The sequence below is a fragment of the Mastomys coucha genome, unplaced genomic scaffold (assembly GCF_008632895.1).
Source record: "Mastomys coucha isolate ucsf_1 unplaced genomic scaffold, UCSF_Mcou_1 pScaffold15, whole genome shotgun sequence".
Classification (NCBI taxonomy): domain Eukaryota; kingdom Metazoa; phylum Chordata; class Mammalia; order Rodentia; family Muridae; genus Mastomys; species Mastomys coucha.
The window spans coordinates 147,868,129-147,893,106 of record NW_022196897.1 but is presented as its reverse complement, the minus strand read 5'-3'; the positions used below and the strand labels follow the sequence as shown (position 1 = coordinate 147,893,106).

At 40.8% G+C, this 24,978-nt stretch overlaps 1 protein-coding gene across 23 annotated transcripts in view; it reads left to right on the top strand.

Moving 5' to 3' along the window:
• Ptprt (protein tyrosine phosphatase receptor type T) overlaps positions 1–24,978 on the top strand; it is a 1,176,099-nt gene that overhangs the window by 745,470 nt on the left and 405,651 nt on the right. For all 23 annotated transcript variants that reach the window (XR_004119009.1, XR_004119008.1, XM_031372635.1 and 20 more), the window contains exon 9: positions 1,635–1,744. Coding sequence is in view for 21 of the 23 variants with exons in the window: in XM_031372635.1 (XP_031228495.1) it covers positions 1,635–1,744 (110 nt within the window). In the remaining 2 variants the exon portion in view is untranslated. The remainder of the gene's footprint in view (positions 1–1,634; positions 1,745–24,978) is intronic.

Sequence of the window (24,978 nt, the reverse complement as noted above, 5' to 3'; positions counted from 1 at the left end):
TATGCATTATATCCTGATTACAGTTTCCCTCTCTCTACTCTTCCCAGCTCCTCACCTTCTCTCCCTTCCAGATCCATTCACTTTCTGTCTTTCATTAGAATAGGCTTCTAAGAGATAACAGAAAAACATGACAAAATAAAATAAGATTTTAAAAAAATCAAATTTTGACAAGGCAAACCACTGGAAGGAAGAGAGTCCAAGAAGAAGGGACAAGAATAGAGACCCACAAGTTCACACACTCAGGCGTCCCACTTAAAAAAAAAAAATCATACAAACTGAAAACTATAACATGTGTTCAGATGGCCTGGTACAGACCTGAAGATCTTTTTGGATATTCTTAATATCAACAAATTATGCGCATCGTGTCCATAATGAGAAAAGCTAAATGCATTTTAATTTGACAATGGGGAACTGATTGCAGCATAAGCTTGAGGCTCTGTTTAGAGAGCTGGAGCATGATGATTAAGAGTGTATGCTTGGAAGTTGGGAGACAGGTGTTCCACCCCCTCTTCACAACTTAAGAGTGCAGCGACCTTGACCGGGTTAGTTAATTCTCACAGCTTCATTTCCTTTATCAGCATGAAGAGGATAATACAGACTAGGCAGAGTTGTTTTGTAGCTTAAGTGAAATAATGGATGTAACATTCCAATCAAAGAGTAAGCACTTAGTAAGAGTACCTGCTTCTATAATGATGAGTAAGCACTTAGGAATGATGAGTAAGCACTTAGAGTACTTGCTTTCATAAAGCTGAATAAGCACTTGTGAGAGTACCTGCTTTTATAATGCTGAAGTATAAAAAGATCTGATAATGATTTACATGAATTCTTTATTCTCCAAGGGCTTATAAGTGGAAGTCTGGGGAAGCATTTACTCTCTGGCTCAGCATCTTCTGGACTCTTGTGTGAGGATACTGGATCCTACCAGAAGATACTGATGGAAGGACCAGCCTATTACTGAAGCAGTCCCTGGGAAAGTGGGCTCATTAGGGCCAAATACTGGCATAAGTCATGCATCAACCTCTTTATCCAACCAACAAGTGGATATTAAGCATCTACCCAACCAGGGATTAAGAGACTCAGCAGCATTATGAGTTAGCTGACTTCTTGGAGCAAGATGAAGTTCTCCTAATTGGGTATATGGTTAAAGATGGATCCAGAAATTAAGAAACGGAGAAAGCATTTTCTAAAGTTGGAGAAAATTTGGCAGGGCCCAAGCAATGTATTATTAAAATGATGGCAAATCCATTTTGCATGCATCGAATCACATTCCTAAAGCTGACTAGAGCCTACTTATATCCTTTGTCTGATTTGCTTCACGTCATCAGTGAGTTTGCTTAATAGGGGAATGAAAAGCTGTCACTCTACGAGTCAAATCCATCTCACTGTCTTTGGAAGTAAAGATTTATCAAAACACATCCATATTTATTCATTTACAGATCCTCCATGGCCATTTATTTTTTGTTCTACAAAAATACAGTCAAGAAGATGGATCAGAGATAGTATCAGCCATCAGTTCTAAAATATTTGATAACTAGTATGTTTTAGAAACTCTACTAGACTCTGTCTTGGCCAGTGGATCTGCCAAGAAATGATGCAGGAGGTAATATTAGACTTACAACATATCCCTTTTGTAGTTCCAGGAGCTGTTCCTCTCGAATCCATCCAAGGGGGGCCCTTTGAGGAGAAGATCTACATCCAGTGGAAACCTCCCAATGAGACCAATGGGGTCATTACACTCTATGAGGTAAGGAGGCTCCTGGGCTGCTTCAGTTGGCTCATGAGTGAACACCTGTTCCTTCAAGGGCATAAAGGTGAGTTAGACACAAGTAGGGAACAGAGTTGGACCATTTTGATCATCCCAAAGACAAATGCATGTGGACATACCAGGCATTGACATGATCATGGTTAGGAGTGATCCCTTCTACAAATGGGTCAATAGTTCAAAGCATCAGACTGTCCTGATGTACAAGAGAAGACCCACACCTGGAATGCAGAAGCTAAAGTTCATATGGAACTTGCACAATGGAATGCACAATGCTCCTGGTGAATCACTCCATATATTATGTAAATAATATATGCATTATCATATATATATATAGATAGATAGATATTATCATCTTCAGGTGTTTGCTTGGTGGGTGTGGTCCTCCTGAACATGTTCTATCCCATGTCTAATATGATAAAGCTTTGCTTATGGATGGGGAGGATTATGAACTGTCATGTGTGTGTTTGTATGTGCATGTGTGTACATGTGTTATTAGACCTTGGGTTTTGGAGAAAATCCTATAGTTACTATGTTTTAAGAGTAAAAGATTTCTGAGTTTTAACTTGCTCTGTGCCCAAAGCCTATTATATCATTAGCTCCCTGGTAGTTCATAATACTTCCCACCCGTCAGCAAAGCTTTATCATATTAGACATGGAACAGACCATATTCAGGAGGAACACACATACCAAACAAACACCTGAAGATGGTAAACTAAGCTATATTGAAGGCCATTGCAGGACAAAAGCAAAACTATCTCCACACAGGCTAATACCTAAGTCTAGGACCAGCATGGGGGTAAGATTGAATTTCCTTTCATTGCTGTGTTCTGAGACACTATGAGCTTCTAATACTGGATAGAGTAGAAAAACAGAGTGACACAGGTGAGAGGCATGAATGATGAAGTTTAAAAAGCAATGGCCTTGTGTCTAATAAGCTTGTTCACATTCCCAGATTCCCCTTGGTAGACCCCTCCTCTCTTTAGACCTGATGTCTTATCTGAACACTGAAGATGCCAACCACTGCTTCAGACCATAGCACATCTGAAGAGACAAAAAGCTCAGGGATTCTCAGGCTGAAACATGAGCCCTGGCTTATAAAGTCTACATGGAAAACCGCAATGCTCATGGTGAATCACCCCATATATGTGTGTATACACACACATACACACATACACACACACACACACACACACACACACACACACACACACACACACACACACACACACACACACACACACACACACACACACACACACACACACACAGGGCATTGGGTTATTCTTCATTTCAAGGGTAAAAGGTTCCTGAGTTGTAATTTGTTTTGTGTCCAAAATATAATATCGTTAGCCAACTAGTAGTTAATAATCCTCCCCACCCTCACTCAGCAATGTTTATATCACTAACTATCCATGAGAAAACATTCACCTATAGAGGGCAGGCTCAGGGAGGAAGCTGGAGGCATTATAAAGTATTTTACAATGAAGCATAAGGATTGGTCTAATGAACTCATAAGCTTTTTAGAGACATGGGTGGTCCTCAAGTGTCTCTGAAACAAATTATTACCATGTACAACAGAAAACACCTTGTCTCACTGAACACCTAACCTCCAAAGATCTATCCAACATCTTTATTTTAGAAAGTGTGGGGAGCTTAATGCTACCTCCGGGTTAGCATTTGGAAGAAGGAATATAAGCACCCTAATGTCTCTGAACCTTCTTGGGCCACAGAGGAAAATCTTTCTTCCTGTGTTTTTTACAGGAGAAGCATTTATCTTGGCAAATTGGCTAAGGATGAGGTCAAAACATTATCTGGGAAGAGAGAAAAACATGAATCATATTGATTCACAGTAATTCACAGTTGTGTGCTTTTCATTGTAGAGACTACAAGAAAGAGAAAGAAAGAGAAAGAGGGACAGAGGGGGAGGGAGAGAGAGAGAGGCAGAGGAAGAGACAGATAGATAGACAGACAGACATTGACAGAAGGAGACACAGAAAGAAATTTATTATGCATAGCAGCCTGTTCTTTATGCAGAAAGGGGAAAGATCCATGATTTAGGGAGTGGTAGTATTATCATAAGAAATTTCTCCATTCTAGAAGTATATGGGTTTATAATTCATGGATCAAGAATATTGAAAAGATTTTAGGAACATACATAAGCTATTTTACCATCTCTTATTAACATTTAATTTAAAAATGTAATTCCAAAAATATAAAAGGATATCATTTCAGAATAAAAGACTCTGAAATTGAATGAATTTAGCTTTATGAATAGCTCATGACAATTGCCTTATTTTTTCATTAGAAATGATGGTGACTTGGTCATGAAAAGGCTCTGTACTTACACTTACCTTATTTTGGAAACCACTAGGATCCACTGTCTTGGACCTGTGCCTGAATCTCAACACAGACTTCTTTCTTAAGAGCAACATCAATTTTTTTGTATCACAGGGCTCCTTATTGCACTTAACTAGCAAAGCAATGCTTTGCTGTTTTGTGATTAGAATAAAGAACTAGATGGTCAGGGAAGGTGGCAGAAACAATTGTGAATTAGACATGAGTAATATCTTCTGAACTTGTGGCATCTGTGTGAGGTACACTCTGGAACACTAGACACAACGAAGAGAACAAGATGGAATACCTTATCTGTCTTATTTAGTTGTGAACCATCCACCTTGTGGGGTCTCAAAGACCTGATTCTATTTCCATGATGGACTCTTGGAAGTGGCTCTGTGGAGATATTTCCAAGTAACTTCTTGGCTATGATTATAGAGAACCAGGGCCCTAAGTTTAAAGTTCACTGATATTACCATGAGCTTTTTGGGAACACACCAAACCTTTTGGGGGATTCTGTGAAGGAATCTAGGAAGGAATTTATATGTTTAGTCCATTGTATTCTGTGGGTAAACATGAGTGTGATGGTACATGTCACAAGCTAATGGGGCCCACGCATTGTAAGAATTTTAAATTACAGATCAGAAGGTGAGTTTAGCTCATTACCTGGTAAGTGGGCTATGGTTCATCAGATACGCTCTTAGGACTGCAGGCTTCTCAACTGGAAAAAAAAACATAGCATAAAGATGAAGAAGTGGAGGAATAGCAATGTGACATGTCGGTGGGTCATATAGCCAGGATGACATGCACATCCCTGTCTCCTGAGTTCAGGGGCAGACTCTGATATAACACAGAGTAGTCCATGGGCTTGTATCACCTGGTGACTTCAGAGAGACAACATGTTAGGCCCTATCGATAAACTGGAGAGTCATAATCTCCAGTTTAACTAGACCCTTGGTAGAATCATATGGGCATTAAAAATTGAGAAGCTCTTTTCTAGAAAACACTGCTTTTTAGAAAATATTTTGCAACTGAGCAAAGAGTATGCCCTCTTGAGCAAAGAGAGGTGGTGTTCCTTCCATTATGAGCTCAAGCCAACCTTGCTTCTGAGAGGAAATAGGGGTCCTTGCTTTTAGAGACATAAATTGCAAAATGTGTTTATGGTGCAAATTCCAAATTTAATTAAATAAAACCAATTTGCTTTTTAAAATTAGGATCTCACTATAATTTCCAGAGAGAAACCCATAAATTACAAAGCATTGTCTTCTAGCCTCAAAGACAATACTTTTGTTACAGAAAAAAATAGGATGACACAAATGGAAGAAAAATTAGACTGTTTATGCCTTTCTACATACAGCTCAACCTTGACTCTGCAAAGCCAAAGTATGCACATGCTCAAGTGTACACGCACACATAGACACACATACGCACACACACACACACAAACACACACACACAGAGAGAGAGAGAGAGAGAGAGAGAGAGAGAGAGAGAGAGAGAGAGAGAAACAGAGACAGAGAGACAGAAAAAGAGAAAGACTATTTCTTTTCCATTGTTAAAACCATATATCTTAAACAGAGTGGGTCCGCGCAGTGTTAAAAGTTCTTCCCCCTTTTAATCCACATCATACAACAAACTCTGGATTTATCCTTAAACAGTCCTATACCCCCAATTCTAAATCTAAGTGACGTTGATTAAGTACCATTCTGTCTCTGAACTTTGGTCTCTATTTTATAATCTGAAAGTGTCAAACTGTCTTAGGCTTCAACTGTGTAAGAACTAAGGTATAAATAAATACACGTCACAGGCAAAACAAAGGTTATAAACCCCTGTGCAGTAAGTTTGCCTTTAACCTGAGCAGAATCTGGGAAAGCCAAGCAGCGAGGACACAAAGAAACCCAGCAGAGCAACAGCCCTGCAGTAGCAGTGACTGGCATGTCTGACAAACAGGCCTGTAGCTGGTCTGGGCTACTTTGGTCTGGATTCTTCTTTTCCAACCCTTTATCCCCACCCCTACCCAGGTATTCACCTCCTAACACTAGATAGGAGAGAGACAAGGACAGAGGGGAGAAAGGAATTAGGAAGATTCCCAAATCTAATTACTTTCCTTTTGTTTGTTCTTTGGCCAAGGCTACCACACTGCAGCCAACTTCCCCAAACAACCACCAACCACCAACCACACCTCTCAGAGTGCTAACACTTATATAAGCTCTGAAAAGTTCTCAGAATTCTAGATGTCACACAATCAAGGAAGCTATCTGCTGCTGGTAAAACCACACCTCTGCTAGAGCACGAGGCAAATCATAGGTACTTGTGGACAGTCTGAAGCAGCCCCATAGCCCCATATCTGGGATTAAAATGAGAACATATTCTTAGAATACTTCCATGATTTTTAAAGAAATACAAATTCCAGAATTCTCAAAAATGTCATTACAGAGGCACACACACACACACACACACACACACACACACACACACACCAGAAGATGATATGAGATATCTGTCACTCTCTATCTAATTCCTTTGAAGCATGCATCTCTCACTGGACCTGGAGCGCATCTTGGTGTTTGTTTGTTTGTTGTTTGTTTGTTTTCTGTTTTTGTTTTGTTTTTGCCTAGGTTGACTGGCCAACAAGCCAAGACACTATCTCCTCTTCTCAATGCTGGGGTTTCAGGCAGATGCAGCCATGCCTTCCTCTCCACACAGATGCCAGGGATCCAACTCCGTTCCCCATGTTTGTTCAGCAAATGCTCTTACCCACCAAGCCATCTACCCAGCTGTGAGATTCATATTCCTAAAAGAGCACCTCACTATTCTGTGAACAGTACACTCTGGGGTACACAAGTGTCTTGTGAGTGTAGAAAATGCACCAGGAAGCAAGACCATTTGCATCTTCTAAGAAAGTGTGATGAGGGCTCACTTTTTTATTGTACCTGGGCAGAAGACTTGGAGAATTGTTCTAGCCACCTCTTTCTTAGTGCTGACAGACCTTGACAGTTTCCACTCAATCAGGAGTTTTTACCTTGATGAGCTTTGGAGCCTGGGCAGGTTAGCTTCTGGAATTTCCTCCCATTATGGATGTGAGTCTCACCCTGACTCTGTTCTCCTTCTATGAACCAGCAGTGGTCACCTCTACTCCCCACAGCAGGAAGAACATAGAATTCTCAGCAGCATCTCTAGGAAGTTCGGATGGATGACTTTATAGTCTTAGATCACTGGGTATTCTTACTTCTGTGGAAGATGAAGAATGTGTGTCTGTGACTTATTCCTGAGTAACAGGTAATGGTCCAGACACCAGAATCGTCAGCAGGACATGGGGTCACATGCTAGAGGTGCCAAATCTCAGGCTTCAGAACCATGGAGTCAGATCTTCTGTTACCAAGATCCCCCAATGAGTCACATGTACACTACAGCATAGAAAGTTCTGTTCTAAATGACATTCTAAAGTTTCCCCATTCGGACCTTAAGAATGAGGTGCTAGAAGTTGTTAAGGAATGGTCAGCTCATCTGGAAATAGCTGCCTGAGGAAAGCATGGCATAGAGGATTTGGCCTTGTGCTAAGGAATGCCCCTTTGCCACACAGAGTATCGTCACTAACAGTATAAAAATCTTGGTATTCACAGCTTTATTTTATTTTTTGTATCTGAGTGGGATTACAATGTTCATCACTTAAGGCTCGGGTAGGAAAGAAGGACAGTATAGCACCCTGATTCACCTTTTATGGACACTTAGGACTCCTCAAATTCAGACCATGGTAATAGCCAACTGAAGCTTCCAGCCAGAAACAGGTACCTGAGGGCAAAAACCTGTCAAGCAATTGTCTCAAAGTTCTTCAATAAAATCATTGAGAGACAAGCTGCTCAGAGTTCATGAAAAATAGTAATCAATCTGTGTTTCAGTTCAATTAATTGTGCTCATCTCTGCCCCAAAATAAAATTCACACAGCGTGAGGGAATTGGGCCAGAAGATGTTACACTTGCAACTGGGTTAACGAAGTGTGAAAATATTTAAAATTCAGACATATGAAGCTTTCCAGTAAGCCTTTCTGTTTAGCAGTCAAAATCACCAAGTTTCTAATTACAGTGTGTAAATCTGAGAAGCTTAAAGGGAATGAGAAGACCCTAATGAGGCAGGAATGGGTGTCTTGATTATACTAGAGTTGATTGACATTTATCTTGCAAGCTATTCTAGGTACCCAGCATTCAGAGTTAAATAAAACACAGACTTTGCCTCAATAAAACAAGACAGCATTTTTGTGTGGGAGCGTCTTGCAAAGGTATGATAGGTCGGAGAATTGTCAATATTTTTCCAGCATACAGATGGCTGGATTCAATCTGAACAGGAATCGGGGGCCCCAGAAAGCAACGTGCGTGCTAAGCAAATGCACTGCCAGAAGGCCCCTGTGAGTTCTGAGGCAGGGTAGCTTTGAACAGGATGGGAACAGATAGAACTGATGGAGAGAGGTGGCCAGCTATGTGTAAGTTCAGGGTTAAGTACTTAAAGAGGAAGCTACTGGATCTGGATGAATGCATGTACCACCTCCTGCTCTTTAGCTTTACCACAGTAAGCACTCGGGTCTCATCAACACTGGGCTTTCTTATCTGTGGCCCACAGAGGCACAGGAGGGAGGATGTGATACCTTCCAGATGGACAGGAGGTAGAACGGGATCAGCTGAATCATGACTAATATAACCATAAGCCCGAATTTGAATAATTTAAGCCAGATCTATGTTAATTAGGATACTACATTTTCAGAATGCAGACCACTGTGGAGTATGTTAAGCCTGGCTGGTAACTAGAAAAAGAAACCTCTTGATTCTTTTGAGTTGTTCTTGCCAGAAATATGAGGGTTATTTATTATCCTAGATGCTGTACAAAGACTTCTTCCAGAAAGTTCCATCATTCCTCCTGCCTAAATAGTCCCAGGCCGGGCCAAATTGCCCCATTTCCACTAGGCTATTCTGAGTGTCATCGGATGCCTGGATTGTCTGCATCCCATCCATGGCCCACTCTCAGTACATGGACAGTTTTATCATGCTCATCCTGTTCCTTGGCCTCCTGCATTCTAGGGCCCTTCATCCTAAACTGGTCCCTCCAGTTTCTTTCTTCAGCCATTTACTTTCTTTAATGCCTTTTTAGAGATCATCTTCAATTTGTTGACATACTGTTGTCTAGCCTTATCCAAGCTGTTGGACTGGTAGCACAATGACGATGATGGTGACTTCCGATTTTCTGTGTTGGCTAGATCAAAATGTCCAGATGTGTGGTCACACATGCTCTCGTGGTGGTGTTTAGAATGAGATTAGCTAGAGAAGTGTACTGTTAATAAAGCAGATTGACATATAATATGAATGGGGCCTCAGCCAATCAGGTGAAGGTTTGGGTAGAGTGAAAGGTGATCTTTCGTGAACAATAGGGGTTCAACCCGCAGACCTTCAGACTTGAACTTCAACACTAGCTCTCTGGTTCCCTGTCAACCTTTAGACTTGACATGACTAATGTAGGGTATTTTCATTTGCTATATTACTGCTGTTGTGTTTTACAAAAGGAAAAAAACAAGCCAGGGATATGTTTGGTAGAGGTATGATATGGTGAGGTGGAAGAGGAAGCCTCTGCAGGCCTATGCTGAGACATCTCTCCCCCGCTGAGGTACCAGCCATACAAAGGGTATAATATAGAGTTTATTTAGGGCATGGGAAGGGGAGTTGAGAAGGGAGTAGAGACAGAGGCAGAGATGGAGGGCAGGGCAGGTAGAAAGTGTGTAGAGGAGTAAGGTGGGGGGAATGGGGAGAGAAGGGTCAGAGAGGGAAGAGAGGGAAGAGATTAAGAAATTAAGAAAGTAAGAGAGTGAAGAGGGGCAAACAGCCCCTTATACTGAATCAGGCATACCTGGCTGTCACCAGTAACTGTGGGGTGGAGCCTATAAGAAATTCTAACAAATGTGTCTTGGAGACTCAAAATAATAGTTTGTGTATAATATATACTAAATTAACATTCCTTAAATGAATGTATATATCTTAACATGAGGTATGAAGAAATTTTGTCTGAGTAATCTAGGGGTTTAAGTCTGGTTAAAGATAAGTATTACCCATTGAGAAACTCCCTGCTCAACTTGGCTTTGACTAAAACTGTTCGAAGAAAGGCACCTTTAAAAAATATCACATCATAGACTTGAAAAGGTAGGTAGATAAATGATGAGATAGCTAGACAAATGAGTGGGTTTCGGGATGGGCTTCATTGCAGTCCAAATAGCTAAGGATTTCTTATGGAGGGAGGTTTCTAACTACAGGATCTGAGAGTATTTGCTTGCTTGTTGTAAAGAAGCACAATGCAAAGAAGGAAACCTAGCTTCTACTGTCCTACGAGGGACCTGCTAAGTAAACAGCCTGGACCCTGGCTCACTCCATAGTCCATCTTATTGCACTATGCTCCATCATCCCCTTTGGATGCAGACACCTGAGCCAGCTTACTGCCTACTCACAGCTAGACTTTGTAGTTTAAGGCTTAAATTTGCAAAGCCCTAGTTGGCCTCTTTCCCTCAAGATTACCACAAGAATAGGGTATGGAGTGATAGCAGGCAGGGAGACATCCTGTGTGTCTGATGTTTGCAACAACATCCCTTTATAATTTGGATGCTATGGCTCCCCACAGACTTCATTATGATTCTCCCCCACCTCCTAGATAGCAGAAGTTGGTTCTATTGTTTTGGGGGGTTGTTGTTGTTAAATTAAGAAAGATACACATGTACACAACACTTAATAGTTGCCTAGAGGTCTTCCCTAACTCTTAAAAGCCAGGACTCTGAGATGCCTAGAAGCCATTTCTTTTTAACCTGAGCCCTCAGCTCACCATTCACTTCTCATAGGATTCCAGACACGATGTTAAAAATGTAGGCATCTCTGGGTAGATGCCCTAGACAGAGCAAGGCATCTGAGGATGAGAGGGAGGATGATGGGTCTGTTACTAGGAACAGCTCTGGTTGGAAACGCAGATTTCTGACACTCAGAGTCTCAAAAGAAGGAAGGAAGGAAGGAAGGAAGGAAGGAAGGAAGGAAGAAAGGAAGGAAGAAGTGAGAAGGGAGGGAGGGAAGGGAAGTTCCCACTTAAGTTACATTTATGTAAGTGGGTCAATTATAGCCGCCTGTTCCACTCCTTACAGCATATCAAGGGTGTCTTTATATTTGCCTTGGGCACACTTTTTCTTCTATTACAACATAGATGTTTGTGATGGAGCCAGGGAACATGATGGGAGACATCGGATGCACAGTGTGTGTTAGCTAAAGGACAGAAAATAATTCTCTTGGCAATAGGTGGTCCAGAAAAGATATCAGTCATTGAGTTCAGCTGTTAACAGTAGGTGCCAGTACACAGGAATGCTGAATAGGTATGCAAATGCATTTGTGTCTGGGTGGTGGTGGTGGTGGTGGTGGTGGTGGTGTGTGTGTGTGTGTGTGTGTGTGTAAGAATTTGTATTTTGTGAGTTTATTCTGTGGTTGCTAGTGTGACTATAAACATATTCACATCTGTCCCAGTGTCTATGTGAAGTGTTTACTCTTACACAATCCTCAGCTTCTCAGCTCCCTCCCCCCAGGTCACTGTGGAGAGGACACTGATCTCTTGGGATAAATGCTCCATCATCTGAAGAGGCTCCCAGTTGCAACTCTTGGGCTTCTTGTCGTAATATCATTTAGAAATTTGCTGAGGGAAAATCTCAGATTTAAAAAAAAAAAAAAAAAAGATCACCAGGAGAGATGAAGGATGAACATAAAGTTAGTCTCTGTATTTGCCCAGCATGGGCTCTTTTATGCTTTTTCTATGGAATTGCGTTTTGATGCACTGCATGGGGCCAGAGTCTTTGTAGGGGACCCTCCTGGTCACAGTCACATGGCTAATGAAGGAACCTTTCCTCTGGTGACCATGTCCTTTCAATACACTGCCCAGAGGCAGTATTTAAGTTGCTGAGAATCTCTTTAAACATCACAGGTTGTTCTCTTTTCATGTCTGGTGTTTTACCTCGTCATGCCTATGGAATTCTGCCAGGCTGGGCAGTGCTGCATGAATGTGTCACTTTTAACCAGCAGCCCTGTCTGTTTGTTTTGGTCAGAGCCCTTCAGTGTTCAGCACATAAATGAAGAGGAGCTGCAAGTTCTCATCTACTACCAGGACAGGTGGAAGCTCAGAGTCCCTGGAGGCTGGAATTCAAATCTGTGATTGATTCCAGCTTATGTTGTAGAAATTGAGCAAAACGGTAATACCTCATAAAAATACCAGAAAGCAAGAAGGTCCACTTATCCTTAAGACAAAGGGTTTTAGAAGAGTTTACAGAGCAAACAGTCATCCCCAAGGAATGCACGCTTCCAGGAGACATCCCCTGGAGAGAGCATTTCCCCCACCCCTCCTGCGCATCACAGGTATCTTATCCTCACCTGGAGGAGAAAGATCAATAGGAACTAAAGAACAATAAAGAAGATAAAGTGTAACCAGCCTATGTTGTAAACTGTAACTAGCCCACTTTGTAAGCTGTAAAACTCTGTTCTGAAATGGTATAAAAACTTAGAGCTTTGTTTCCTCGGGGTCGCTCTGGTTCCGAATACAGAGTGACCCTAGTATACTAGTTTCAATTAAAAAATTAACCTCGTGCTATTGCAGTGCCTCCTTCCTGATTCTTCGCGAGTGGGGTACCCATGCCGAATATATCAATCTCTGTCCTTGTTTAGGAAATAGCAGGTGGCTTTTCTTCTCCTATCCAAACCCAATGGGCTCTCTTCTCTTCATTACCTTTTACTGTGCTCTTACAAGGAAGAAGTAATTCCATTACAGTTGGTACCAATGCAAAGAACTTTGGTCTACTTCCTTAAGGTTTCAACTCTCAACCAGTGGATCAGACCCTTTGGGGGTTGACTATGGGGGTTGACCAACTTTTTCCTAGGGGCCCTTCAGAGTCCTTTAAATTGTCATAAAGGTGCTTATTGCTCTCATGGTCTCTCATCTTGTCCTAGGCATGTTTTTAACATGAACCTTTACTGAAACTCCAATTGGGAATTAATCAGCAAAGGAAAGTAATATTCACTTTGCGTGTGCTGTTTGTAAATGACATATTTGAATTAGCCCTTTCCCATGTTAGGTCTCAGTTTCCACCTTTATTAATTAGGAAGTTGTACTCTAGGGAACCTACAGGCCCCTACAGGTTACCACTTGAGTGCCCAAAACTAGATTAATCTTACTCCTTTTTTCATGAAAGCCTTCCCCTATTGCTGTGTGTGTGACCTTCTTTTCCATTCATAGTGTGAACTTCTTCTTCATCCATTCTTTCTCGAATAGTACATTATTTATTAGACATCTGGCATTTTATCTACTTGTTATCTACAGAAGTACATGCTTGTACTTATATCTGTTCAACTCGTTCTTCTTCTCACAGTGTTCAGAATCCTCTATATAATTCCTTCACAATTTATATAGTTTTGTAATTTGTATACATTTCTATATAATCTTTTGGAGGAGCATTTTCATTCTAGATTATAGTCTTACCATGCCTCCCTATTGATGAATGTAGTTGCAGTTCATTCATCTTAACTACTGTCTAATATTCCCTTGCTTATTTTAGTAATGTGTATTTTTAACATACTGGGGATTCCTTCCAGGATGTCATTTTTACCAGCTTACTGAAATGACCACCATCCATTCAGGGCAGGTGACATGGGCCTGAAATCTCAGCTCTTGGGGTTAATGAGGCAGAAGAATCATAAACTGAAGGTGTGCCTGGGCTCCAGAGTGAGTTTATGGCTGAACATAATGAGCTCACTGCTAGAGCATCTGCCTAGTATTTACAAGGTCCCAGGTTCAGTCCCCAGTACTGACAAGAGTACCATTATATATTCATTCTAATTATCCATGTGTGTGTGTATGTTTCCCCTGAGTGTGTGTATCTAGAAAATGGGTATGTTATAGTAAATTTAATATGTAATGTAATATGTTATAGTAAATTAACATTTACTGTAATATCCCTCTCCACAAGCTCCGCCCCCCCAACAAAGCCAAACAGTTTTCCAAACTAGTTTAGTCAGTTTACATGACTGAAAGCCAAATACAAGTACCGTGATGATTTTTTAATACCTGTCTATCTTTGCTATCATCAGGCTCCTCTTGGCCAGGTAAGCATCAAGTGACATTACTTACTATCTTCCTGACTATGGCCGAGATTATACCCAGATCATGAATGGGGTAGACTCTCCTCCTCACCATGTTCATCCATGCTCCCTTCCCTGTTCTCCTCTCAGCATTTGCTTGGCTTTTGAGTAGGTTGTACCCTCCTTTCTCCTGCTATATGATATACTTCAGAGCATATTTTGTTACTTGTCCTCTTAGCTATACACATAGCTTACCAGTTTTACCCCCTGTAATGTATCTTTTGAAAACAAAAATCAGCTGGGAGGTGGTGGCACACACCTTTAATCCCAGCACTTGGGAGGCAGAGGTAGGCAGATTTCTGAGTTTGAGGCCAGTCTGGTCTACTGAGTGAGTTCCAGGACAGCCAGGGCTATACAGAGAAACCCTGTTACAATAAATAAATAAATAAATAAATAAATAAATAAATAAGTGTCTTTTATTATCAATATTTCAGTCTTGGCTTATTTTGGCAAGAATCCTTCTGTTCCTAACAAATCCATCTTTAACTCAAGTCAAAAAGAACAATTCCTTATAGTTCTACTAATATTTGTACATTTTGGTCCTGAAATATGTATGTTTGATCTGTTTGCAGTTTTTTTTTAAATCTATGATTCAGATGGAATATACAGTGTACTTTTCCCAGAATAGATACTTTGGCAAGTTGTACCTGTAAGTCCTTCTTTTCCCTTGTTTTTTTCAGCTGTATCTAACTTACCCACAAATTATGATAGGTTTTAATTTTTTTACTGATTTCCCCCTTCCACGGGCCTCCATAACAACCACACATGGCCGTAATTATTATAATGCCACATTTAATCTGGATCTCTGATAAAGCCCACCCCTCTGCCTCATGCTTCAGAAATATCTTGGTTCTTCTTGCCCTGGGGGCTTTCATTTTAGAATCTACTCATCAAATTTAATGAAAACATCTGCTACCATTTTGATTAGAATTGCATTGACTGTGTAAAACTATATGTGTGTAATTGACATCTTTACAATATTAAATTTATCTATATTTAGGTTTGCTTTTAATATCCCCCATAGTTTTATTACCTCACTTAGAGAGGTGTTGTGTTTCACATAAAACCTGAACTGCTAACTTTGATCAGGGAGAATTGTGTCTTGTGCTCTCATTTCCCTCCAGTCTCCATGGCATTCGCTCAAGACCTCCCATGTGCTGTGTCTTCCTTGCTTCAGATTCATTGTGTATAGAGAGGTCTTCCTTGCCAGAAAGCCCATGTGCCTGCTCTTTCTTGGACAACTCATTTTACTATACACTCTGTAGCCTCTTAGAAAGGTGCCTGATCATCACCCTAAAATCAACTTTCCCCAAATACCATTATTCTCTACCATTGCTTCTCATTTCTACATAATATGCCACACACAAATTATAATTATCACATATTTATTTGTGTCTCTATGTATTGTAAGTGCTGTGCTGTGAAGAATATAGACAGCACTTACAGTACATATATACATATATGCATTCCTTTATGTGGTGTTATGTGGTACCTGGGACCCAGTAAGTACAAATGGATTAATTCATAAAGATTAGGACTATTTAATTGGGTGGCTGAAATACAGTCATAGTCAAGCTCTTTATCACATAGACAGGACAGGACCCTATGAAAATTCAGAGATACCATCTCAGATTCTGCAATAATCTCTAATGGAATGTATGACACCCCATTGACCCACAAGTTTGTACTTAACCCATGCAATTCAATTTCTTTGCTACACACTTGCTAAATCTATGAGCCTTTATTTATAATTGTATTCCAAATTCTAACATGGTAGCTACTACCAATGGAAAGGACACTCATTAGTACTTGCTTAATGATGAAAAGTGCATTTCAAACTTGAATCAAATCTTCTATAGGATTGCTTAATGTGTATGTTCACAATGTGTGTATGTACATGTGTATGCATGTATACAAGGTATTCATGGAGGCCACAAGATGATGTTGTGTGTTCTTCTCTAATACTTTCCACCTTGGTGTTTGTTTATATTTTTTACAGTGTTTTTTTACTGAACCTGGAGCTCACTGATAGGCTAGACTTGCTGGCCTATCTTTAACTACTCTGGGGCTAGTGTTATTAAATTTGGCATGGGTGCCCCACTCAGGAAGAATCAGGGAGGGGAGATTGCTGCAATTTGCATGAGGTTTTTATTGATCCAGTATACTGGGTCGTCCTGCATTCAGAGCAAAGGTGACCCCCAGGAACAAAAGCACACACTTTTTATACCTTTCAGTACGTAGGTTTCCAGCATGAGTTGGTTATCTCTCATTGGTGGAGCCATTGTCCCCTGTTTTCATTGACCTCTGTGCCCCAGGTGAGGAGGAGGCACTGATTACATGCAGGAGGGGTGGGGGGAAATCCACCCCTTACTGGGGACATTTCCCGGAACGGAACTGGGCATTACTCCCCACAATTAGGGCATCTCTTGGGGACTGATGTTTGTTCTGTAAACCCTTCTGAAGCTCTGTCTTTAGGCTTAATGGACATTCCTTGCTCCTTGGTATTTTTATGAGGTGTCCCTATTTGCTCAATTCTTACAGTGTCCCACCCCTGTGCCACCATGCCTAGAAATGGGTGCTAAAATCTGCATTTAGGACCATATGCTTCCATAGTAGCCACGAGCCTCCATATGAGATACGGACAGATTCATCTCCTCAGCCCTGGGTGCTTAATATTGGTTTAAAGTAATCTATTCTCTGAGAATGTTAGTGGCATTGTAACATTGCATCCTGCTAGGCAAGGGGGAGTAGAAAGTGACTCCTGGGCACACTCCTTCACACACCAACATGTTATAAACAGGTCCATTTTCTTTCTGGACACCAGCATCTCTGATATGTTGATGATCATGTTTTTATGTTTTACTGTGTCCAACACACGTCCATTTCTGTGTAGTCCACTTTATCTCATTTAATGGCTCTCTGACAACATAGACCATGTCTTACTTTGTAATCCCTTTATTTGGGGATGTGTTGATTGATCTTTCTAGAGTTGTAGAACAGAACTGGGGGGACATAAGAGTGAACTTCTCTTTAAACAGCTGGCGAGGAGAGTCTGACCCCTTGCTTTGCTTCCTTCCCCCTCTTATAGATTTGCCAGCAGGCAGTGAGCAGAAGCACTCATATGCTCCCCATTGATTGCAGAACTGTGCTCAAAATAATAGCTCTCTGTGTTCAATAGAAATGGATCTAAGGGAGGAGACTAGAACAATATGTCCAGATAGGGATGGAAATCTATAAGCTCAAGGTTAGAAGACTAGGCATAGATTGCTCCTTGTTTTAAAACTTAACTTTCAGATTGTTATTTCCTAACAGGAGATGCATAGATGGTGTAGATGTGTCCTCGTTTTCCTAATGCCCATTCCCATATAACCACTAATAATCCAACAGGGAATGCTCTTCACAGAAACTTGGTGGAGCCTCTAAACTTGTTTCCTCATGTCAAACACCTCACATGAATTTTTCCAGTCAGATGAGGTCAGCATTCAGGACCTAGCCTCCTTTCAGAGCATTGGTGTGTGCTGAGGTGAAACTCTTAAAATTATCAGTCTGGGGGCTGGAGAGATGGCTCAGAGGTTAAGAGCACTGACTGCTCTTTCAGAGGTCCTGAGTTCAAATCCCAGCAACCACACGGTGGCTCACAACCATCTGTAATGAGATCTGATGCCCTCAGATTATTATTTATATATAATAAATAAATAAATCTTTAAAACAATTGTCAGTCTGTCTCACAGAATCTGTTTTTATGTCTGATTGTTTTGTTTTTATTGTAGTTTTGTTTTAATTTTAATATTTGATATAATATGTACCTGTGGGGTTTTGTTGTTGTTTTATTGTTTGCTTGTTGAGACAGAGTTTCTCCATGTAGCTCTGGCTGTCTTGGAACTCACTCATGTAAACCAAGCTGGCTTTGAACTCACAGAGATCCTCCTGCCTCTGTTCCCAAGCACTAGATTAAAGATATACTATACCACTGCCCAGCTTGTACTGGAATTTTGCCTGCCTGTATGTCTGTGCAACATGCATGACTGCAGAGGCCAGGAGAGGATATCTGATCCTGGGCCTGGAGTTAGATACAGCTGTGAACCATCATATCAGTGCTGGGCATTGAACCTAGATCCTCTGGAAGGATAACCAGTTCTCTTAACCACTGGGCGGGCCATCTCTCCAGCCCCGTGCATCTGTTCTTATAATAATTTGTGCATACCTTTTCCCGTGTAGGCATATTTCATTTTCAAGTACTTTTTGCAATAGTTATAATTTTTATGGATTTTTGTCATAATACCGTCAGGGACCTTAGAATTATGGACCCAGAAAATGAGACAGATATGAAATTCTGGTTACCCCGCCCCCCCCCCCAGCAGTATAGCCTACTCTAGGTTGTGGATATCCAATGAGCAGTACAGCGAAACATGTCAGGATCAAAGTCATTCCTGTCTTCCAATAAGAATTGCAATTAGAATCAACATGGAGTGTCAATGGGAGCAGAGGCATTAAAACTGAATTGGACGACAGGCTGTGGTTGAATTAGACAACAGGTTCTTGAGGATCCGACAGTTCACAGCAGGATCCAAGCCTGTGTGTGGATGTACAGAAAGCATGTCAAGACCAGTTGTGTTTCTGTGACCTCCTAGAAAGGGCCACTCTGGACTCATTTGGGGCTCCTTCTGCCCACATTCCAGGTATCGAGATTAACCTTTGACCCTAGGTAGGATATGGTTGACGTTGCCCAGAATCAATGAATTTTGTTCTCCCTTTGCTCTTTTCCTTCCTAATACTGTGTGCCTCTACTTGTTTTGGAGCCTTTTGGGCATGCTTCATGAGAACTGACTTAGGAAAATAGTACATCATTCCCAGCATTAGCCAATATAGTGGTGATTTTTCCTGCTGATGTGATAAGACACAGGGACAGAAAAAACTAAAGGGTTGAAGGGGTTTGTTCACAGTTTAATGATACAGTCTACTTTAGCAGGAAAGTCATAGCCACAGGAGCCCATGGTGGCTGGTCACATTGAGTGCACAGTCAGAAAGCACTGACCACCTGGCATCCTCTTTTTGTTTCAGTCTGGGAGCCCTGGGATGCTGCTGCCATCAGTAAAGATGGGTCTTTTGACCTCAGTTTACCTCATATAGAGGATCCTCACAGGTGTGCCTAGAGACTTATCTCTCAGGTCATTTGGGATCCCATGATGTTGGCAATAGTAAGCTTTATAGACAGGTTGTTAGCTAGAAGTGACACTCACTCCCTTTTGTCCTTTTTTGCCTTCTGGGTGAGTGTGCTGTCTGCGGTCTTAGGATACAGTTCTCAGTACTGAAGCTTACATGTCTCTCTGGGTGGAAGAAGAGTTTGGGGCTATGGAAGCCTTCCTGAAGAAGAGGCTAGAAGGAGAAAAGCCTACCCTTGAGCAAATCATCCACACTCATCATGCCTGAAGCTCAGGAAGACGAGCTTGTGTAGACATCCCAGGATGCCTGAAGGACCTTGTGTGAGGATCCTTTTCTGTGTACTCTTTAACTGCATCCTCATTCTGGAATCTTAGCCTCCCTTAGATAATCTTCATAACTATATAATTGAAAATTTAGATATTAGAGAAAAACACCTATAATTCCCTCCACTACAATTGTTTTGCTTTGGGTTTTATCTTTATTAATATGCATACATTTTTACTAACAATAATTACATAAAATTTGTTATTGTAATTTTTCATTAAGCATTTTATCACAATCACGAAGCCTTTAAAGTACCATGGAAACAGCTTATCTTTCGTTAATGACTGCATAATTGTCCACTGAGTGTGCATTCCCTAATTTACTTTTCTGTACCTGTATTGTTTTCCCATATTTCAGATACCCATATGATAAACCACGGGCTTATGGTTAGCAGTCGTATCATGATGAAAAAAAAAAATACCATGACCTTCAAATCAGATTAAGCTGAATTCAAACCCTGATTCTAATACTACCTGAGGATCTTTGAGGCAAAGGAACATCTTTGGTGTTAATTTATTGGCTTAATTTATGAAAACAGTGTCTAGGCAAAGCAATCTTCGAACCCATAGTGCTGAAATACTGTAAGAGTTAGATATATTGCTGTCATAGCTGCCAAGTATCCATTCAATGTCATAGCTGACTTTTTTTCCTCCACTGGGTAATGTGTTTTCTATGTTGGACAACCACACACACACACACATACACACACACACAATTATAGGGTTGAATGAAGTGAGTACTTCCTGTAACTCTTGATACATATCGCCAAATTGCTCTCCAAGTGGATCGTGCCCTCGCGAGCATGTGTTTTGAGTCTTGCATTCAGCTTGTATGCCAATCAACAAGCCTGGGAATCAGGCCTTTGGCAGCCCACCAGAGATTTATGTCAGCTTTCATGATACCCTCAGAGCAGGCTGATGCGTGAAGAGCTCATCACACATGTTGGCAGATCCATTTGCACTCTCCAAGGACGTGCTAGGAACACTCTTGCCTCATCATCTTCTGTTCCCTCCCCTCTTCCTTGTGCAGAAAGTAACAAATCAGGCTTCCAGTAGTATCCCAGTGCACCCTGACACCCTATGGAAACTCTGAGCTGGATAACTCATGGCTAGGTTACTACAGCATCTATTATTAATTTCCCCTCTGTTACACCACCAGGCATGCCTGTTTATTGGCCTTCCAAAGCTTCAATGAGTTCATCTTCAAAGGGAATAACAGCTTACCTCCAAGGGTGGATTTGTGTTCCTAGAAATATCTGTCTCATGTCCCATCCCAGATCTCCTGAGAGCTATATTGTTCCTGTCCCTAGACCACACTCATTTATCTTACAGTTTGACAACTTCAATGCTAAACTAGCTTCTAGCCAAGACTTTCCTTCATATCACAATGGCCTCAGTATTATAACCATGTCTTTTCTTTTTTTTAGCTTCTTTTTTTAGTAGATGTTTTCTTTATTTACATTGCAAATTTTATCCCCTCTGAACCCCCCCAACCCATCCCCCTTCTCCATGCTCACTAACCCACCTGTTCCTGCTTCCCTATCCTGGCATTCCCCTACAATGGGGAGTGAAATATTTATGTGACCAAGGACCTCTCCTCTCATTGATATCCCACAAGGCCCTCTTCTGCTACATATGCAGCTGGAGCCATGGGTCCCTCCATGTGTACTCTTTGGTTGGTGGTTTAGACCTGGGAGCTCTGGGGGTACTGGTTGGTTCATATTGTTGTTCCTCATATGGGGCTACCAACACCTTCAGCTCCTTGGGTTCTTTCTCTAGTTCCTCCATTGGGGACTTTGTGCTCAGTCCAATGGATGGCTGTAACCATCCACCTCTGTATTAGTCAGACACTGGCAGAGCCTCTCAGGAGACAGCTACATAAGGCTCCTGTCAGTAAGCACTTGTTGGCATTCACAATAGTGTCTGGGTTTGGTAACTGTATATGGGATGGATCTCTAGGTGGAACAGTCACTGGATGGCCTTTCTTTCAGTTTCTGCCCCAAACTTTGTCTCTGTATTTGCTACCATGGGTATTTTGATCCCCTTTCTAAAAAGGACCGAAGTATCCACACTGTGGTCTTCCTTACTCTTGAGCTTCATGAGGTCTGTGAATTGTATCTTGGGTAATTCATGACAAAAGCAATAAGGAAAACTCCAACACAAGGAGGGAAACTACACCCTAGGAATAGCAAGAAAATAATCTTCTTTTAACAAACCAAAAAGAAGATAGCCACATAAACATAATTCCACCTCTACCAACAAAAATAACAGGAAGCACCAATCACTTTTCCTTAATATCTCTTAACATCAATGGACTCAATTCCCCAATAAAAAAGATATAGACTAATGCACTGGATATGTAAACAGGACCCAACATTTTGCTGCATACAGCAAACCCACCTCAGTGACAAAGACTGGCACTACCTCAGAGTAGAAGACAGGAAAACAATTTTCCAAGCAAATGGTTCCAAGAAACAAGCTGGAGTAGCCATTCTAATATTGAATAAAATAGATTTTCAACCTAAAGTTATCAAAAAAGATAAAGAGGAACACATTATGCTCATCAACGGTAAAATCTACCAATATGAACTCTCAATTCTGAACATCTATGCTCCAAATGTAAGGGCATCCACATTCATAAAAGAAGAAACTTTGCTAATGCTCAAAGTACACATTGCTCCTCACACAATAATAGTGGGAGACTTGAACACTCCACTCTCAGCAATGGACAGATCCTGGAAACAGAAACTAAACAGAGTCACAGTTAAACTAACAGAAGTTATGAACCAAATGCATTTAACAGATATCTATAGAACATTTTTTCCTAAAACAAAAGACTGTACCTTCTTCTTAGTACCTCATTATGCCTTCTCCAAAATTGAACACATAATCAGTCACAAAACAGGCCTCAACAGATACAAGAAGATTGAAATTATCCCATGCATCCTATCAGATCACTATGGACTAAGGCTGGTCTTTGATAACAACATAAACAATAGAAAGCCCACATACACATGGGAGCTGAACAACATTCTACTCAATGATAACTTGGTCAAGGAAGAAATAAAGAAAGAAATTAAAGCCTTTTTAGAGTTTAATGAAAATGAAACCACAACATACCCAAACTTGTGGGACACAATGAAAGCAGCATTAAGAGGAAAACTCTGAGTGCCTCCAAAAAGAAACTGGAGAGAGGCTACACTAGCAGTTTGACAGCACAACTGAAAGCTCTAGAACAAGAAGAAGCAAATAGACCCAAGAGGAGTAGAAGGCAGGAAATAATCAAACTCAGGGCTGAAATCAACTAAGTAGAAACAAAAAGAACTATACAAATAATCAACAAAACCTGGAGCTGGTTTTTGAGAAAATCAACGAGATAGATAAACCCTTAGCCAGACTAATCAGAGGGCACAGAGACAGAATCCAAATCAACAAAATCAGAAATGGAAAGGGAGACATAACAATGGAACCTGAAGAAATCCAAAAAATCATCAAATCCTACTATAACAGCCTATACTCAACAAAACTGGAAAATCTGAATGTAATGGACAATTTTCTAGGCAGATACAAGATACCAAAGTTAAATCAGGATCAAATAAGCAATCTAAACAGTTCCATAACTCCTAAAGAAATAGAAGGACTCATTAATCGTCTCCTAACCAAAAAAAGCCCAGGACCAGATGAGTTTAGTACAGAATTCTATAAGACCTAATACCAATACTTTTCAAACTATTCCATAAAATAGAAACAGAAGGAATACTACCCAATTCGTTCTATGAAACCATGTCATTTCTACTTCAGTATTCTTCTACCCTGAAGAGAGTCTTGGGTTGGCACTGAAATCACCAATGCCTACTTGGCTGAGGTGATCAAAATCAACTTTCTGAAACATTGAAAATAAAGTCACTCTATTGTTTAAAATCCATCAACGATTCCAGTTACTCTTTAAAATAAGATCTCAACTCTTCTTCTCATGACTAAGGATGCCCTCCATGAATGCTCCAGTCCTTTATAGCTCTTTCAGTCCCTTGCTCCCATTCACATTCATATATTCTACACACTCCACAGGTTTCCATTCTAACCATGTCACATTCCCTGCTAGACTTCTCTTTATCTAGAACATCAGAGATATATAGACATATCTATACCAGGCAACCTTTACTGTATCCTCTGTACTCTGTAAAGAATCTCGCACTTTGTGCTTCTGTACTACCTGGAATAAGAGGTCATTTCTGGTTTTATAATAATAACTTTTTCTAAATTCTCTACTGTGTTTCTTTACGCCTGCATCTGTTAGCAAATCAGATGTCTGAAACTTCCTGGAACATGTTCTGTTCATTGCTAAGTCTCAGGACCTGTATGTATTGGGTCATCCCTAGTTAGCAGTTGTTTCTTTGTCCTTCCAACCTGCTGTCCCCAGCAGAAGACTGACTCATAGTTCCCCGCTGTGCTACCTTCCTTTCTTGCTTCTGTTCCTCTGGACCCATTCCCTGCAGGACCCAGGAACCCTGTCTTTGCTGTGCTATGTTTCCTCTTAATCAGAAATGTCACAGATCCTCTCAAGGTCCCCTTCCAGGTTCTGACACCTGTCATTCCACTCTTCTCTTCCTTTGTCACCTCCCTCTTCCACTGGGCTCTACTGTTTCCTTCAAGTGACCTATAGATTGTAAATATCATTAAAGTCAATTGGTTTCAGTTATTCATTTCTTTATGGAAGATTCTGTTAAAACCATTATCTTGACCAAACAATTATCTTATTTAAACCTGGTACTTGCAAAGAGGAATTAAATTACCTACGATGTCAGGACTGGTGTGGCCAGATTAAGAGGAGGATAATGCATGCCCCAGTAAAAGGGGCTTCATCATCATGGTTCAGTTTGAAAATCTCATTCCACTTGAACAGTTTTCCAGCTCAACAGAGGTATTCAGCATTGTCCCTCCCCTTATGCAACTGAATGGCATGCTTGACCTGATGGCTTTGGGAGGGCTCTGACACAAATTTCTGACACAAATATTTGCTGTCTGGTCTGTCAGCCTCAAAAGGAAAATTGCAGAAGGCAAATTTGGGATAATATTTTTTCATTACTGGGGGAAAGTTTCCCATTCCAAGTCAATTTTGAAAGATAAAAAAAAAAAAATCATTTCCCCACATCTGCACAGTAGATATCAAAACAGGCAAGACTCTCTGAATTGCAACCACAGCACT